Source organism: Cygnus olor, chromosome 6, assembly GCF_009769625.2.
Source record: "Cygnus olor isolate bCygOlo1 chromosome 6, bCygOlo1.pri.v2, whole genome shotgun sequence".
In the NCBI taxonomy this organism is placed as follows: Eukaryota; Metazoa; Chordata; class Aves; order Anseriformes; family Anatidae; genus Cygnus; species Cygnus olor.
In genome coordinates this window covers 1676342-1694376 of record NC_049174.1, presented here as the reverse complement: position 1 = coordinate 1694376, position 18035 = coordinate 1676342, and the positions used below count along the sequence as shown (strand labels likewise).

The 18035-nt window shown below is 38.6% G+C and overlaps 2 protein-coding genes and 1 long non-coding RNA gene across 4 annotated transcripts in view; 2 read left to right on the top strand and 1 right to left on the bottom strand.

Annotated features, from left to right (window-relative positions):
- The window catches only part of HECW2 (HECT, C2 and WW domain containing E3 ubiquitin protein ligase 2), a 195047-nt gene extending 190868 nt beyond the window's left edge, over nucleotides 1-4179 (bottom strand). The window contains exons 1-3 of one of the 2 annotated variants that reach the window (XM_040562667.1): nucleotides 4051-4179; nucleotides 3564-3740; nucleotides 1310-1382 (exon numbers count right to left, since the gene is read on the bottom strand). The gene's annotated coding sequence lies outside the window, so the exon portion shown is untranslated. Of the gene's footprint in view, nucleotides 1-1309; nucleotides 1383-3563; nucleotides 3741-4031 lie in introns of both variants that reach the window. The other variant, XM_040562668.1, reaches the window with a different exon arrangement.
- LOC121072718 lies at nucleotides 4057-7052 on the top strand. The gene is made up of 4 exons (XR_005821378.1): nucleotides 4057-4146; nucleotides 5899-5991; nucleotides 6714-6819; nucleotides 6970-7052. It is a non-coding gene; the product is annotated as an uncharacterized LOC121072718 (long non-coding RNA).
- Nucleotides 7053-9056: 2004 nt separating this feature from the next.
- On the top strand, nucleotides 9057-16591 carry CCDC150 (coiled-coil domain containing 150). Its single transcript, XM_040561510.1, is given in 12 exon segments — nucleotides 9057-9218; nucleotides 10266-10435; nucleotides 10828-10921; nucleotides 11576-11745; nucleotides 12404-12559; nucleotides 12698-12779; nucleotides 13122-13304; nucleotides 13853-13915; nucleotides 13993-14154; nucleotides 14485-14565; nucleotides 15577-15696; nucleotides 16292-16591. Coding segments are annotated over 12 exon segments (1563 nt in total). The 3' UTR covers nucleotides 16412-16591.
- The last annotated feature ends 1444 nt before the right edge of the window (nucleotides 16592-18035 follow it).

Here is an 18035-nt window from a genome sequence, read left to right as displayed (position 1 = left end):
TTAATTTGTCATGTACAAGGTCACTGATTTCACTTGATTTCAGTATTCTTTTAGTTTAGTGTCTGAAAAGGGGGCATTTGTCTCAGAAAGGTGAAAATGCAAGAACGTCCATTGCCACATTAGGTTTTTACATGCTAAATCCCTGAAGATATAGGGCTGGACTGATAAGCTGATATAAAGTAATTAAAACAGAAGCTGATTCTGTGCTCCCATAGCTCAGTGAAACAGGAATGAGATCAAAATGTCGTCACTGTTTCTTGTCCTCCTAATTTCTTAGTACTGTACACAGAAGTTAAAAAAAATTATATCACTGTACTTTGGCTAATAACTACTTGCTGAAGTAAATCTGAGTGCCATAAAAACATTATTTATTTAAATCGATGGGATTTTTCACTTACTCCTAAAGGTGGAGATGTCAGCCCAAATTTTGCAGACTTCTCAGAGAGGAGTTGGGCAGCAAACTGACACATTTTCCAGATATTGATTGTCCCTTGGTCGAGTGCACTGTAGCCTGTTTCCCAATTTCCAAAAGTGAGAGTTCAGATTTGAAATCAATATACCACTTAAATTGTCATCTTACTGAATCCTCATTCAAGTGAATGAATAGAATTCAGATAAAATACCAATTATTTTAGAAGTGTTCCACACTTCTCATATACACATTTGCAGACAAGAAATACTAATATTCAGTATTGCAATACTCACTAAGACAAAGTTTGAGAATAATACTATTTGCTCTGTCTGTAAAAGCAGTGGGGAAAAGGCTGACGAATAGTTTTGCTTTTTATCCTTTTTAGAAAATATTACAAACTTTCATATGTAGAACATTGTACATGATGTATCTAGTGCGTTTGTTTTTCAAATACTGATTGCATAAGCCATTGAAAGGAAAACCAAAACAGGAGAAATATTAAAGTCATATAATATATACTGATAACCTGAATTCTCACTAAGTTTTGCAGACTTAACAGCACAGAAGACTTTTAAGGATGGACCAGGGAACACTGCTTTCAACGTATTTATGTTGAGAGCCTTCTTAGTGTGCAAGGGATGATAATTAAAAAAAAAATGCTTGCTTAAGATTTAGATTAAAATATGATGGACTGCACTAGGACGGGCCAGGCAAACTCTGGATTTACTATCTCATTAATGATAAAACATGCTAGACAAGATGAAGAGAAATCATGAATGGTTCTGAAGAGGAAACATTCAACTAACACTTTCTACAGCTTGCAACTTACAATAAAAGGGGTAGTCTAAAAGAAGAGGACAAATTAATCAAAGCAACACTCAAAGAACGCAAACTTACAGCAGTGATAGGAATAGACCACGGAGCTGAGGCTCTTACTCCTACAAAGCATCTTCCTTCACAGAATGCTAACCTGGATGCACAAACAGATCCAATTTAGCAGATTCGAGTTATCCCACCTTTCAATTCAAACTTGCAAGTTCCACCTACTGCTGCAGCATTTTCTCACACAACCCAAGGAATCCAAAAGAGAGGTCTTTGTGATTACAAGTATTACAGAAGTGCTGGGAGCTTAGGACTCCACCTTGAACAAAGACTTCAGTTCTACTGCAAAGCAGAATTCAGGAAAAATTGACAAAAATATGGTGGGGGAAGTATCTAACATGCTGGAATAAAACTCTGTTGATTAATGACAGTTGTAGCACGCAATTATCTTTAACTGTATGGTAAATCAAAGTCGGAATTAAAAGAAATTATCAATTATCAGAATAGTAAAAAGGCTAAAACTAAAGGAAATGACATTACAGGAAAGTAAAATGTAACAGCACCTTTAAGCAGTGAGCGCTGTTAGAATATGGAAAAACTGCCTATGGAAAACCCTATTCCCTGAAAAATTGGAAACAAGACTGAAAAGCCGATTGGAGCCATCAACAAGCTAGAGCCATAAAACTGCTAAAATAATGAAAATGTTATATAAATTATCAGATATTATTTTTTTGTATAATTTACAAATAAATGTCATAATTATGTGTATAATTTAAAGTTTTATTGAGATATGTGATCTGTTGTATGTCACACAAAGCACTGGTGTTTTGGTAAGAAACAAAAGTACACCGGTGTTATTAACCACACATTAAAAAACATGCTTACATCCCACTTCAGCTTGCAACTTTGTGCAGTACTGATAATTCCACCAGGCATATACGTAGGTGGCAAACTATGGAGATGATACTGATTTGGAGAAAAAAGTAGGAGGTCTGTCATCATCATGGTGCCTGCCCCAAATCTTATTGCCATATAAACACTATTAAAAATAAAATAAAACGGCATTTTAGGTTATTTCTGAAGACTACCATGAAACTGTCAGGGAGGATATTTGCAGCTGAAAAGGACACAAAATTGTTTAATTTCAGCACCCAACATTCACTTCTTTGATCACAGTGTTCTTTTAAAAAGTTTTCTGTGGAAAACATGCTACAGACGGTTTGATGTATACGTCTTACTCCTACATTTTTTTATGTGAAGTTATTCTTATTGAACTATACAGCCACTTCTGAAAGTAAAATAACGAATGTGAAGAAGCTCAGATCAATCAGTTCTTTCAGTACAAACAAATTAAGAATACCTTTCGATCTGTTTGTTTCAAAATTTATACAGTACCTTCAGAATTAACTACCCTTCTGTCAAATATTACTACCTTACCTCAGCTCAAAAAGCATCTCTGAAATATAGTTTCAATCTGACCTACATATCAGTTGCTCTTTTATGTTCTCACTTCATATACACAGTATCCTACTGCATAAAGCTAGACATTGCCATTGTATCAATGTGCTCCGATTAATGAACAGCTTAAGGACAACATCAATAGTTACCTGAATACTATAGAATAAAAAAAATATTACTTTTAATATTCAATGTTATTTATGCATCTCTACTTTGGGTGAGAAACTTAAGAGTGACTTAATTTATCATTTATAATCCCCCTTTTCCCTGGTGATCTTTAAATTCCCTCACATCCCACACTTCTTCACAATTCTCCTGGCAACATCCCCCAGGAAAAGTCTTCCAAGTGCGGATTCTCAAGTGGAGCAATGACAGCTTTACATCAGCTGAGAATCTCTATTTTACACACACATTAGTGATCAAATGTAGTGCAGACCCATCTTCAGTGTCATTCTTTTTGCTCAGAAAAGCTGCAACTCTTCCTCCAAAACAAAACAGTAATGCCAAAAGATCTTAAAATCAAACCAATTATATCCATCAACAGAATGCAAAATTTTCATAGAATCATAGAATGGTTTGGGTTGGAAGGAACTTCAAAGATAATCTAATTCCAGCCCCCCTCACCACCTCCCCCCGCCATGGACACCTTCCAGTAGACGAGGTACTGTCAGTATTAATGGATATCCACCAGCTGCAGTTGCACAAATTATAAAATGTGTAGCCACAGTTTAGATGTTCCAACACTGCTGCTCTTTGCTGCCATCTACAGATAGACTTCAAATTAAAAAAAAAATAAAAATAAAATCTACTTTTAATTTCCAATAAAATCTCAACATACTCCACAAGCCAGTTCACCCCGGGTGTGTTTTACCTCAACATATTTGAAGTTTCAGACAAAGATGAGCCCAAGTGAGAGGTCGTTGAAAGGTATTTGGATGCTGCCCAGTCCTCGGTGTTCTGCAGCCGGTACAACATCTGCTGCTGGTAATCGGGTGCTCTTCTGCCCTGTTCAATGCACGGGCTTCAAGCCCCTCGGAAGCCAGATGATCTGCCAAAAGTGAAAAAGAAAGTTTTACATCTCTAGTATGGATATCTTAAATACTTTTACTTGAGTCCTCAGAATATCTAATGCTTAATGTTCACAGCATTGTTTTAGTGTGTTTCAGACAGCACGTTTCCAGTTTCACTGCTGTATGTTCTAACCACGAGGCTACGAAGCCAGGTCCGCTCCCTGCATTAAAACGGAACTCAGCAGATTGCAGTGGTACATTTTTAAGAAGATTAACGCCTCAGATGCGTGGTGGAGACAGCATAACCGAGAAAGACTGCTGGTCAGTACCGAAGGATTGCACGCTCACCGAGCGCGGCACGCTGAAGGCTTACAGCCCCCCGGGAAGGCATGCTCCGTGTTGGCACCCCGGCAGCAAGCCGACCCACTGCAGTGTCCCGCACAGGTGCGATTCCAGCACGGCCGCGGGGCGGCGGCGGCGGCGGGGCCGGGCCGGGGGCGGCGTGAGGGGCCACCGCGCGGAGAGCGGGAACCCGGGAACTACAACTCCCGGCGGGCCCCTCGCCCGGTGCGTCTCAACAATGTACATATCAACTAAAGTAAAGGAGACTTAATTCTTCCGTCTTCATGACTAAAGTACCTCTTAAGAGACAATTTTAAGTGGGGCATACAAATTCTCTTTACTTCTGTATCCAATACTCGTGCTGATCGAGGCTTTGTTAATTGAAAGAACTTTTGACTCATCTTTGCAAATGATACCTTGGGTGTCGTAACATTTTGGCTAGATTTCGCTCCCTACCCTGGTCGTGCTGAATTGTCTTCTTTTTTTTCAGTAAACTAGGCAGCAGAATAAGAGGCTAGCTATTATGGGAAGGTTGATTCAAATTCCACCAAAAATGCTCCAACTTTTAGATCTGTGTTTTAATCAGGGACCTGTCATTATCTGTCAGCACACGAAAGCTTGTAAAGTCACGTATGGGCTATTTGTACACTCAGGACAAATTAGTTTCATACACACTAGACAAGCAATCTCAGAGCTGGTATATGTAGGAGATTAAAAATAAGCATGTAGTCACACCAAAGTTAAGTACAATACAGTTAACTTATGGAATAAATTTTTCAAAAGCAATTTTGCTGAAATACTGAAGTTAAAGAAAAGTATCAAAGAACAATGCATTTTTTAGAAATCTTATCTGTTTGTGGCATATTCAATAACTAAACTAAAACATTAAATCAAAATGTCACCTTTTTAAATTACCACACAGGTAACAAAACATGTCCTGATATTCTTTTAAATCTTTAGATTCCAAGAACTGTACCATTCCCAGCTTGACAAAGAAGCAAAAGTAAGTTGTAAACAAGCACTGCCGAGGAAAATAGCTAAATAGAAATGAGAATGGGAAGAACTTGAGGCCTTCCCAATGTACGACGCTTTAGAGGCATAATTTTTCTGTCGACAAATGCAGCTGAGGCTACTAACGGCTGAATGTCTGATTTTATTAATTATTTTATCAGTTAAGGGTTGCTCTACATGTTTATTGAAAGATTAACTCTCTTATGCTGTTGAAATAGCAAAACACAATGATATGAGTGCTTTCCCTGGACAACTGACCACAAAACACAGTTGTGACAGCACAAGTATTGCGTAGAAAAGAGAGAAATATTACTATTGGTACTACAGAAAAATCAGGACCTTGGTCAGCTGAGTACTAAATGGGGGAAGAGATATGCTTACTGCCTCTGTATGGACCATGTGTGCTGCCAGTTGTCTCTGAAAGAGTAAGTTTCAGTGAAGATAAAGTAAAAGGTGAGCTCAGATGTGAAGTCTTGCAGGTCTGGGAATGGATTCCTTGTGTTGGGAATTATACCACTTCTAGTAGGAAGACCTTTTTTTAAGTTCAGAAGCATCGAGATTAATTATAGCAGAGGCAAAAAAATTGAGCTCAGAAGGATATGAAGTCACCCACAACTTTAAAAGCAAAGTTAGAGCAGGTACTATTCTGATTATTATTTTAAGATATATGTTGGCAAGAGACTTGCACTACAGGAGCCATGTCTGGTCCTTAAAAGCGTGCATAGTCATGTGGCAGTAACTTAAAGGAAATAGGGATGAGACAAAAACTTGATATGCTTGAAGTGCCTGGCTAAATGACATTTTTTATTTTTTAATGGATGTTCTGTTTTAATTGCCCTTTAGAATGCACAGCTGTCTTCTAGCAAACAACACAAAGCGAACTGGCAACTTCAGTCTAAAATGACTGCCCTTAGAGAAACTGCAGAAAAAGCACAGGTAATCCTCTTCAACTGTTTTTAGAATGTAAATAAAGTATAACAAAACAAGTGATTACAACGGGGAATGACCGCACATTTACCAGGAAGCCTCAAATACAGGTCAAGAGACAACACTTAGTACCCTCTGGTAACACGAGCTAATGAACAACTTCTAGTGAAGGAAATTCAGTTAGTAGATAACTGTTCATGATTTCCCAAGCTTAAGGCTGGAAAGTCTAATACTTAATTGACTTGGCTTTTTTTGAAAGTGTCCTCTTCAAGAGACAGGACATGAAGGACTGCTTCTCTATCAAGTAGGACATTTATATTCCTTTGCACCTTTAGAATCTGCATGATTATGTTTCTGTTTGTCTCTGTCAGAAAAGGAAGATCTTCAACAGCAGGTACAAAAAATTATTTTGAAGTTATTTTCTTGAAGGCTGCTTTAGGACCCTCCTAACTAAAATTCTTATTTACATACCAGTTTTGCTTTCAGAAAGATGATTTGTTGCTATTGTAGTGGCAAATGTGACACACTCTCCTATTTCCTACTAATTCTGTATTTTGACTTATAACGCCTCCTCTCTGGAGCATGAAGAGGGAATGAGGACAGGACATCTCGGCAGATATTTTTGAACTTCAGAGTTGATTTGTGACCTTCTGATCAACAGTACTGAAGATACGTAGTATTCACTTGAATCTAGACTTTAGATAACAATGATGTAATATTTCTTTTGACAGATAACGACAATAGGAAATGAAATAACACAGGGAAAGAACAAATTGGAAGTAGGAAAAAAAGAACAAGAGGCTACTGGAACATTTGGCTGCATGGGCATATGAACAGGTAAGACGTGTAAGGGATGGAAAATATCTACCTGAAGCAACAGGGAAAAGTTAAAATATTCAGGGAGAGACAGGACACTGAACACCCTTTTTTGTTGTTTTTTACTTTATTTTTCTTACAGAAAGGTAATTTCTGCTCTTTTTTCCTCAGTATATCCAGCAGCAGGTACAACAGGTCTTGGCAGAGGTGACTGACAGCAGGAATAAACTGTCCTGTGACAAAGGAGAACTTCAGGTACCGTCAGTATCCTATTTGTCAGTTCACATGGGAAACTCCATTTATTTTTTATTTTTTTATGTTCAGCTAATATATGACTGCTTAACCTGAGCTCTTCACTACTTAATTTGGAGGGAAGCTTTTATTTGTCTTTCTGTTTATGTGCTTGACACTACACAAACACTTTATTTTGAGAATTGTGTAGAAAAAACATCTTTGATCTGGCTCATACCACTTACTGCCTTTGGGTGATAGATCAAGGCAAGATGATGTTGAAGTAGCATCTCTAGGATTTGTGATAAGTTACTTAATGTACAAAAACAGTTGAATGGCTAAGAACCACCAGGAGGCATTAAAAAAAATACAAGTAGAAAATTGGTTGAAAGATTAGAAACATGGAAAATTTTACGAAATATAGGAATTAACAAGGAGGGAGGCAAACCATGGTGATAAGCAAAAATAAGCAGTGTACATAAGCTTTCTTAAATATTATTTAGCTGGACAGTAAATGAGGTGCTGGAGGTAAAGCTTTTACTTCAGTGTGACCTATGAATTTGGGGCAGTGGTGCAGAAATTCCTGAGGTTCTTTTAAAAACAGCACAGAATGTGTAGTGGTTATTAGAGAAGCTGCATTTATGCAATAGCCCTAGGTCTCATGGTAGTGACAGAACAAAGTGATCCAAAACATACTTAAATTAGAACAAGGTGATTAATTCTAATCTGGAAGTAATTCTATGGAAAGATAAGTCCCATAGTAGCATGGGCAGCAAGTGAAATGCTTTTAACTTAAGAAAAATAAAACATTTGCTCTGGGCAAAGAAGAATTGCTATATCACTCTGCTTCTGTGTTGCAGTCAAGCTAATGCTTTTCCCTTTCTTCACTAAAAAGAAGCTGAGCTATTTTGTCACACTTCTTAAAACTGGAGTGCAGAAGCTGGAGGAAGAAATGTAGTGTCTCATAAGATGCACATTTAAATAATAGCGAGCTTTGCAAGTGCACTGTGGCCACAGAGACCAAATACATTAAGGTAAAACAACTTTGAGAACTTCTTACTCCTCAGAATTAGGGTCAAACTAATACTAACATAGCCATTAGAAATCAGATTCAACACACCTTTTCCTGAAGAACAGAGAACACATTTAACGTTAACTTTAGAATTCTAGTCTCCAGGTGAAAACAGAACTTTTTCATTAAAGTATGAGAACTGTGGAAGCTCAGCTAAACTTCATGCAAATTTTTCAATTTTCATGCAAGCTTATTACATGTTTTCAGGCTAGAAAACACACAGGTTACAAGACTATAACAATAGTCTTCTTGATTTATCATTAGTTCCAGTTAGAGAACAAATAGTGGCAAACAATACCTGTCTAGCGATGTTGCTGTAAGGCAGGTAGTTACTCTGCTTCAGTCTGTTCACTAAGTCGTAAGGGACAGAAGCACAGAGAAGAGTTGTGTTATCTTGGACAGTGAAACCAAGCTTGTACATACAAGATGGTGAAATGGAGTCTGCTGTTAAGAGCTTGCTTGGTAAATGAGAAGCAATAGGAGTCTGTAAAGAACAGTTACTGTTATAAGTTCATTCTTCCTTGTGAACAGACATCTTGAGACAGTTATTTGAATTTATAGGTTAGAATAGTGATCAAAATATCATTTGTTGTTGGGAAAAAAATATGTACGTTGTTGGAAAAACAAGGAAGGTGAAAATGACAAACTGTTGATCATATCCATAACCTACATACAGTACTCTAGAAATTACACAGAAGATATAGCCACGTTTAGGACGTTTGCCTGGAAAACAGGAGGTCCTATTTTTGCTGTTTCCAGAAAGCAAAATGAATCAAATATTTCTCTTCTACTTCAATTCTCCATCATAGAGAATGGTCTCTCAGAAAATCAAAGGGAATTGGATATTATGTTAATAGTTGCAATCCATAACCTGAACGCTTTCAGATTTTGGGAGAGTTAAAACACTCAGTTCTGCTGCTTTTCGGTTACAGAGAACTAGCTGTAGAGAGCTCCCATGGAAGGTACAGCCCAGGCGGTGCTTAGAGCCAGGGGACTGCTGTGGCACTGCAGAGCTACGACGGCAGGTGACATCACAGTCAGGGAAGCACAGACTTCTGGTGAAGTTCTATCAGCACTGTGTCTTGCTGCTGCTGAGACACAGAGGGAAATCGTGCAGGTTTGGGTAACACGCTATGGAAAGTATCACAGAAGAGAGCTTAAACCGCTTTGTGTGCCTTAAGGCATTTTACATGAGACAAAATATCTTCTAGAATTAACGTAAACTTAGGAATCAAACGTAGTATCTATTTGTTATAGTAAATAGGTGGTTTAGAGAGTATTTCATTAATTTCTTGCGTTTTCTTGTACTCTCATCTACACTGCCAATGAGAGCTGATGGATTTTGTGGTGGAAATGGCACCAAAAAGAAAAAAATCCCCAGCAAGGTCTTGACAGCAGAAGTCTTCTGACTATAATGCTAGGTCAGCTGCAGGCTCAAAAGAAGAAGTTATGGAATCCAATTTACGTACCTGTACTCTCCCCTCTACTTCACACTGAGTTCATTTTGAACAATACAAACATTCAAGAAATTCTGCTTCTGAATGTGGAGATAATCCTATGGTCAGCCTGAAAATTCTGTTAAATGCTGTAAAGAACATGGGAGAAAAACTGGAGGATAAAAATAGACATTCTCTCACCAAGATTCTTGAAAACTTCATCGTCTACTGGGCTTAACAAAGGAAACTTTAATGTGGTGAGTGAAAACCATGACATGCAACTTATAAAGACAGCTAATTTCAATTAACTAGTTGACGGCAATGAAGAAATGGCTGAAAATTGACAAGGACCAAGTCTTTCATGTGTTTTTTGTTTGAAAACAATGTAGGTGAAAACTTAGGCTAAACAAAATAAGAATTAACGACTGATTTTGTTGAGAAACCTAGCTTTGTGCATTTGTGGCATTTCCTAGGTGCCCAGAGTTCAGAAGTAGTGGAACTGTCAATAAAAAAAATAAAATACAAAACCAACCCGCTCACCTCCTCCAAAAAACAGTACCACACAGTTTGGACTTAAAACAGGGGTAGAACAAAGTTCATGTACTTGGAGGGAACACTTTCCGTGATCAGAACCATTGCATACTCTTAGCACTAGTTAGTTATAAAAGAATCAAACTAGTAAATGGTGATTTTCCTGTTAATTTGCCTGATGATTTCTTGTACTGCAGATGGCAAACTTGCAGCGTCAGCTGGAGGCAGCAAAGGACAATAACAGTAAGGTGACAACAATGCTGGAGCATGCGTTAGCTTCTCATAGCAAGATGCAGGCAGTTCTGGATGCAGTACAAACAGAGTTGGGACACAAGGACGCTGAAATCAGCAACTGCAGATAAGACAGGTAAATGAAGCTGATTCTGTTTCTCTGGTCTATCAGCAGTGTGGTGAAGACAGATTCAGTGGAAGATTGGCACCTTTCCCATGCTCTGGCTAACAAGGTATAGGAGAAGTTAACCTGAACAATTCCTATATTCTTTCCTGCCACACTGAATCATACTATAATGAGCAAAATACACTGAATGTTTGTGGCTATAGCTGCAAGAACTGCACTTATAAAGATTTGGCTTGTCAGGTATCATGAATCTTGTGAAAAGAAGGTTAAAAAAATTAACTTCAGTGGCAGGCAAAACTTACTATGGTCAAGCTAGAGCTCCAAACTTGAAGATAGTTACCACATCAGAGGAGATGTGCACAAGTTGACTTATACATTATTTATCTGATTTCCATTTTCAGGAGCCAGAGTCAGCAGAAAATGCAGATGTTAGAAACGGAATTGGAACATCACAAAGCCAAACTGTTTGCCATGGAAAGGCAGCACAGCAGCCAGGTAGAGAACACATTTTTCAATAGTAACAATCAACATTGCATTTTTGGGGTCGAGACAGTTATCTTTTCTTTTTTGGTGAGGACAGCATGGCATGACACATTCACATGAACAGAGGCAAAAAAAAAAAAATCCATCAGCCTTTGGCTGTGGAACAGGAAAATCATTATCCAAGTGCTGAAGGTGGCAAGCAACTTCTTGCAAAGAAAAATTCCTTAGTACAGGTGAAGGTTTTATAGTTTACAGCTGCATACAGAAAATGGACAGAGATTCCTGAAGTATACATAAAGCCTTTTATTTTTTCTTATTTGAAAGAAGAGGGAGCAGGAGGAACGGAAGCCCAGGCAGTTGCTTTCTTCCCCCCTCTCTTCCATAATACTTAGCTTAAAAATAATTACCTCACAACCCAAACACAAACCAAAGAACATTTTTTTCCACGGGAGTCATGGTTATATGACAAGTTCTGATTTTCTGACTAAGCTAGTTAGTGATTGGCTTCATAAGTATTCCCATCTAGGTGCCTGACACGTGTAATGAGACAGCTGGTAAACAGACTTACTTCCTGTAACCTGATACTGACTGGGAATGGAAGAAAATATTCCTGTGTAAACTTTTCAGTTTGGGTAAATATAAATCTGATCTGTTGTTACTGCACAGTTGGAACCACTTTCTAAGGCACTGGAAGTTGCTAGAATGGACAAAAAGACACTTGCTCTTCATTTGGAAGAAGTTCAGCAGGCCAATAACGTCCTGCAGAGTAAGCTGATCCACACTCAGTATGACCTGAAAAGTAAAGAAGCTGAGCATCAACAGCTGATGGCCTGCAGGTAAGACCAGATCCAAGATACTATACCTGAGGAAAAACATTACTTTTTACTAACAGAGCTTTTTATGGTTCTTCTTATCTATCAGCATTGACTACGCTGAGCCAGCAGTATGATAGTCTCACACAGAGCTACAGAAATGGGCACTTCCACTCAATTCTGTAATGACTCTTGAACCTGTTCTGCTGTACTGCTTACTCAGGGTCGTTATGGTATTTCTAAAAGCACCTTTTCCATAAAGATAGCAGATATCACTTCTACTTTAGAGCGGCCTGTAGTAGGTAGAGCAAGGAGAGCATAGGATAGCTGTTAAAATCCTCTAATCCAAACTTAACACCAGTAAGTACAACCTCAAAGCAAGTAACTGTTGGTGCAGTCTGAATATACATGTTATCCTTGTCTAAACAGGCTTAGCCATCTAATTTCCTGGAATCGTCAAAGTTTTTTTTTTTAAAAAAAAAGCCTTGTACAGCTATTTTAAACCTCCTTGGAAATAAATGGAATATGAAATATTTAAAGTCACTTCAATCTCTAAACAAGTGTTGCAAAGCATATATCTAAAAAACATTTAATGGAATTCTCTATCCTATTCACATATTTAAAAAGTAAAGCATTACTAAATATACATGTGAATAACTGAATTCACCTCTTCTCTTTAAAGGGAGCAGTTAATGGAAAAACTTAAGACTGAGGAAAAGATGCACATAGAAAACGTAGAGACTTTGAAGAAGCAGTTCCATGCTGAACAAGAGGTTTCTAGGAAGGCTGCCCATCGAGAGTCTACTGAGGTGAAAAGGGATATAGTTAAAAGATTTCAGTGAGTGGCTTCCATAGAAAAAGGCCCTACAATGTCCAATTTTCATCAGAACAAAAGCATCTCATAACAAATATCTCCTTTTCCATTCATCATGGAGTTATCCATCACCTGTTCACAACAAATTTTGTTATGTGGTAGACAGACATCTTGGTGGCCACACACAGCAATGTCCGTACTGTCTAACTTCTTCCGTGTCCCACTGAATATCCTGCAACACTATGTACCTTATTGTACATGATGTCAACATTTATATCAATCATTCCAGTGGCTTCAAAAGGATAGTCTGATGTCGTATAGAAATCACCAAGGATATGCTATAGGATGGATGCTGCTTCGTTTTTTGTGGACTGGCTCATAATACTCAGCATGACCTTAGTATTAACTCAGATCCCAGCATGCATTTTTTGTTCCTTTGTTACAATGATATTTAAAAAAAAAGTCAAACCACCAGGTGCTGTTGCTTTTTTCAGATATAGCCAATCAATTGGATGCTCTGCTTGTTGTTGTAGAGAATTAACTAATTTTTACAGTTAATGTGTAATCACTTTTTCCTGTCCCTTAGCTAAAGAAGGCTCTTCAAGGCTCATCCTCTAAATTTGCTGAAGTTTCCTGTGCTAACAAGGAGCTGCTGCAGAAAGTGATAGAGCTGGAGAAGACTTTGTCCAGTTACTGGGAAAAGCTAAAAAGCCAAAGAGCTCAAGTCAAACGTTGCCTGGTCACTAAAGCTAACGCAGGGAGAATAAATGTACACATTTTTCAGTGGACACAGGTAGTCTAGTTGAGAACTCCTTTTTCTCCTACTGAATAGGACTGCTGTTGTCGCTTTTTAGTGGGGTGAGACAGAAAATAAGACTAACTCTGCCCCAAAATTCTGACCAGATCAATAGCATAAAATTGCTATTATGCATAGAAATTGCATAACCTTTCCAGTCATATCCCTCCCTGCTCCCTATATCCAGTATGATGCCACAGAGCCCTATCGTGTCCCCCCACCAGTTTTTTTTATAGTAGCATTTACATACTTTATCGTTTTGTAGATAGTCTATTTAATGATCGACTGGACCAAAGACTGCTTTGTCTAGTGATTAGTCCCTTCCCATTCTTAGTAGGGAGTAAAACTTACGGTTTGACTAGTACCTAATCCCAAGTGAGAATCTAAGCTCCTCAGCAACTTTGTCACCTGCTTGTTCCCATCTCCACAAGGGGGCATGCGTCATCTTGACTTCAATAATACTTCCAATGTAACATCCTGAGAAATTCCTGACGTTTTGTTTCTCTTTCAACAACTTCCAGGAGATTGAACTGAGAGAAATGGAAGCAATAAAGGAGGAATATCAGAAGAAGAATTACGAACAGGTGAGCTTTCTTGACCAGTTCCCTGAAGAGACCGATCTGACAAAATTATCGGAATGTAATTCTTGTGTTGTCTCCAGTCACAGCACATCCAACAATTTGTGTCAGAGTTGAAGAGTTTGCGTAGTGAGATGTAAATATTGTTGGAAAACCAACATAAAGTGCAAGTACAGAACAGGCAGCTGGAGACCCAGCTAGAAGTGGAGAGAAGGCGAGTGCATCAGTTGGAAAATGAGCGTCAGGTAAAGTGGTAGCAGCATGAATATATGGCAAGACAGCTATGGAAATATTTTTATGTAAAGTCCCTGGGGATGTAGAAGAAATGGTAGAAAGACTCTGAATCCCAGCTCAGAGATGTTCCTGTAAATCTCAGTGTATTTGCTCCAGTCTAGAAAGACCGGGTAACAACATAAATTCGCTACATAGCTGACTTTAGAGAGATTCTTTTTAAGAATAAATCTCTTAAGTTATTTACAGTAAAAACTGGAGAATCCTTCTACTATATTGCAGATTTTTATTTGTACCATGAAAAAATTCCTAGAAAAATTTTACTTTTTCTACCTAGATACTAGAAAAAAACAACCCAACATCTGAAGAAATGTAAAGAGGAAATAGAAAACCAACTGAAACAAACCAGTATGGTGTCAGAACAGGTGAGACTAGTTAGCATTAGAATTATAATTCACTGGAAGTAACAAGTTGATGTTTCAGTATTTGCACCAAGTAAAACTTCGAATCTCAAATATAGGTCTCTGGTGAAGAAGGAGGTACATTCTTGACCTTGTCAACTCCAAAGTAACTAAGTGGTGTTTATCTTATTTTTGTTGTTTACTTTTAAGATTACAGTTTCATCTCTTACGTGAAGAATTTAGTTTAGCAGAGCTTGTAAGAAGAGCTTCCCTCAGCTTTTTTTTTTTTTTTTTTTTAAATTGGGCTCAGGGTATATCTGTCTTAATCAAATAAAGAAAAGTGGTGTGGCCAAGTAAACTGTCCCCTAAGCTGCTCTTGCATCACTTTGTATGTGACATCATTCCAAACCACATTCACCACCATCCCCTGAGAAGTCATTTGCCCATGCATCACCTTATCCTTGTACTACTTCACAGCAGCAGCCAAATTACTGTAACTTGTGTTAATAACTATAGTAGTTTGAGGTGGAAAATCTAGGGTTTTAGATGCTTTATAGCGTACTAACCAGCATAAATTAAAATTAAAAAGGAATGGAGGTGCCCTACCTTGAGGTCTTATCAATTCAAGTACTCTTCTGTGACTAGAAAGAGAACTTGATAGCAGGATAATGTTCCAACAGCACTTGTTAGTTTTCCGGCAAAGTTAGTCTTCCCAGATATTTCTCAGGAGTTTGTGGTACTCAGCCTCCCCCTCTCTCCCCAATGTCCCTGTATTTTACACTGTGTTGAAGAGAACTGTATTGACTTCATTACTCTCCTAAAAGCGGGGCAGCTTTGTAGCAAGGATGTCTCTATTACACCCACTTCACCTCAATGAAAGAAAGCATTATGGTGAGCTCCTACCCCTAGGTACAGGAGAGAGATTTGAATAAACATTTGTATGCCATGCTGCCCTTTCTCACACAGCTCAAGAACTGGAACACAGCCTGCATTAACTGTTCTCTCTGCAGTTCTAATTACCACTGCCTTCCCTAGATGACAAATAACCTGAAAGAAGCCCAGCGCTGGTTCAAATCAGAGTTTGACAGCCTGCAGCTAGATCGTCTGAAAAACCACCGGCCAGTGAACTTTGAAGACAGCAGCTCCAAGGAGATGGTAAAAAATGCAAGCACATTCTTTTCAGAGAGCAAAGAAAATAGGCTCAGGGAAGTATTTGATAGCTCATATCAGTCAGAATTTCAGTTGCCTAAACTTTTTATTAGCCCTTACACATGGATGGAAGACAGACCTTCTTCCTATTCTAATTTAGTTTGTTTCCTCCTCTTTTGCCAAAGGAGGCATTAAATATGCAAAAACATTACATATGGAATTACATAATTACATAAGCTTCAAGGTACTACTTCCATACTTTGAGAAGTTATATTGCACATGCTTCATGTTTTATGTTTTGTTGCTGCTCATAAACTAAATACTTGTCTGAAAGTTAACAGCTAGCTTTTTTTTTTTTCAGCATCCACCTGTTTCAGTGGTTCTCCTTCCCCTCCTCCAAACCTTTGCAGAAATCCTTTTGAAAGCCGTGCTTACCTTGGTTGTGTAGATTCATCAGCCTTCTCCATAACTGGCAGTTCTTAGATAATTTTACTGGCTTTGTAGAGGTTTACATATTAATCTTTAACCTCTTCATTAGTAATCATAAAGACTCCCCCAAATAATCATCAGCATCATAAAACATTGCATTTTTTTTCCCCAGGAGAAAAAGCAACCAGAGCTTCCCCCTTGCACCTCCCCGGAGAGCAGGATGAGGACCCAACACCTCCAGCTCAGCACCAGGAAGGCCTATGTGAGCTGGGCAGGAAATGAGCTCATTTGACTGGGTGATTCCCAGCCCAGGGAGAGCATCACCTGCCACTGGGAGACTCCTTGCCAGCACCCAGGTACTAGAAGAATCAGGAACCTTACTTATCCAAGATAGTTTTGTATCACTGAGAAGGTATTGCAAATAAAACATACTCCTAGGACACATATACAGGTGACCAAGGAATTCTTGTTTAAATTGTAAATTCTGGTTTGTTACCTCATACCTTTTACCTACATTACAGGGATTGTTCTGTGTGTGTGTCTGCATGTGTGCATGAGAGACAAGCTACCATGATTGTCCTTTTGACTCAGGTGCTTTGCATCATGAGGCTGACCATAACAAAACCACTATAGCAAAGCAATTATTCTTTATGTATCATTACTGTAAACTGTATGCTGCTGATCTGCTACATCTATGCTTTCATCACTTTTATCAGCTTTAGAATAAGGCCTGGCAGGTGCTAGCAAAACATCTCGCACTGGCTTGCAGAGGGATCAGGTGAATTGCTGAAGACAGTGTCATGCAGCTGTGGCTAGGTGATGACGTGGCCAGGACAGGGAAGAACTGGCAGGACTGGCTTCTTCTAATGACAGATGATGTCTGGGTCATGAGAGAACATAAGCCTTGGGCTATTTTAGGTGCATATAAGGAATTCATTAGGTGTGTGATGTTATACCTTCATAAGAATTCGTGGAATTTGTTTAACCTATCTTAATATGGAATAACAAACTTGGAAAAGAGTGCCTGAAGAAGATAGATGACTTACATCGTAGTAAGTTGAAGATGATTATAACATGTTCAGCTTTTGTGCTTGTTTGACCAAGGATCAGTTCAGCTCTGCCCTGGCTTACTCTTCTGTGTGGACCTGCCAATACAATGTAGCTTCAGTACAGGTGTTGTTGCACTCTGATCTGCTGCAACAGAACTGATTGCCAGCTTTTCTGCAATTAGTGGTATTACTTATCTCTAGGGAACCTATACATGTTATTTGCAATACTTGTTTAGTGCAGAGGGAAGACTTGAATATAGCTGGAGCCTGGGAGTAGCCCAAGGACATGGTAGGATTAGATCATCCTGCTTCTACAAAGATTCAGTCCTAAACTTTGACTTTACATGATAGTAGTCTGGACTAAGTCTGAGAGACCTGACCTCAGAGACCTCCTTGAAGCAAACAGATGTTCCAAGGAACAAGGGGTGGCTGAGCACACTGTTAAAACCAGTGTACATCTTTCATTCACCTGATCTTCATTAAATTGTGCTGCTAAAAAGAAGGCCTATCCAGCATGGGTTTAGCTTCATCCTAGTCTAATAGTTCCTTCAGAGATCAACTGGCATGTATGCTGCACCTGCTCCTTAGATATGCTTAAATAGTTTAGCAAAATCTGTGCGTCTCCACCTCCACAGTGCCCTGGGGCAAACAGCAATCAAAACTGTAATTTAGTTTTGCCTGGTGTTAACTCAAACTGTAATCACAGTTCAAAAAGTCTTCTGGAAGAGCACTTACAATTTAACACCCTTGTGTTTTAATGAATGAATCATATTTGAATGCATTTTTATTGACTGCTTAAGAAGGTTGCCTAATGAGGGACAAATGATTGTGACTTTGATGATTGTGACTTTGTCCTGTCAAAGACAT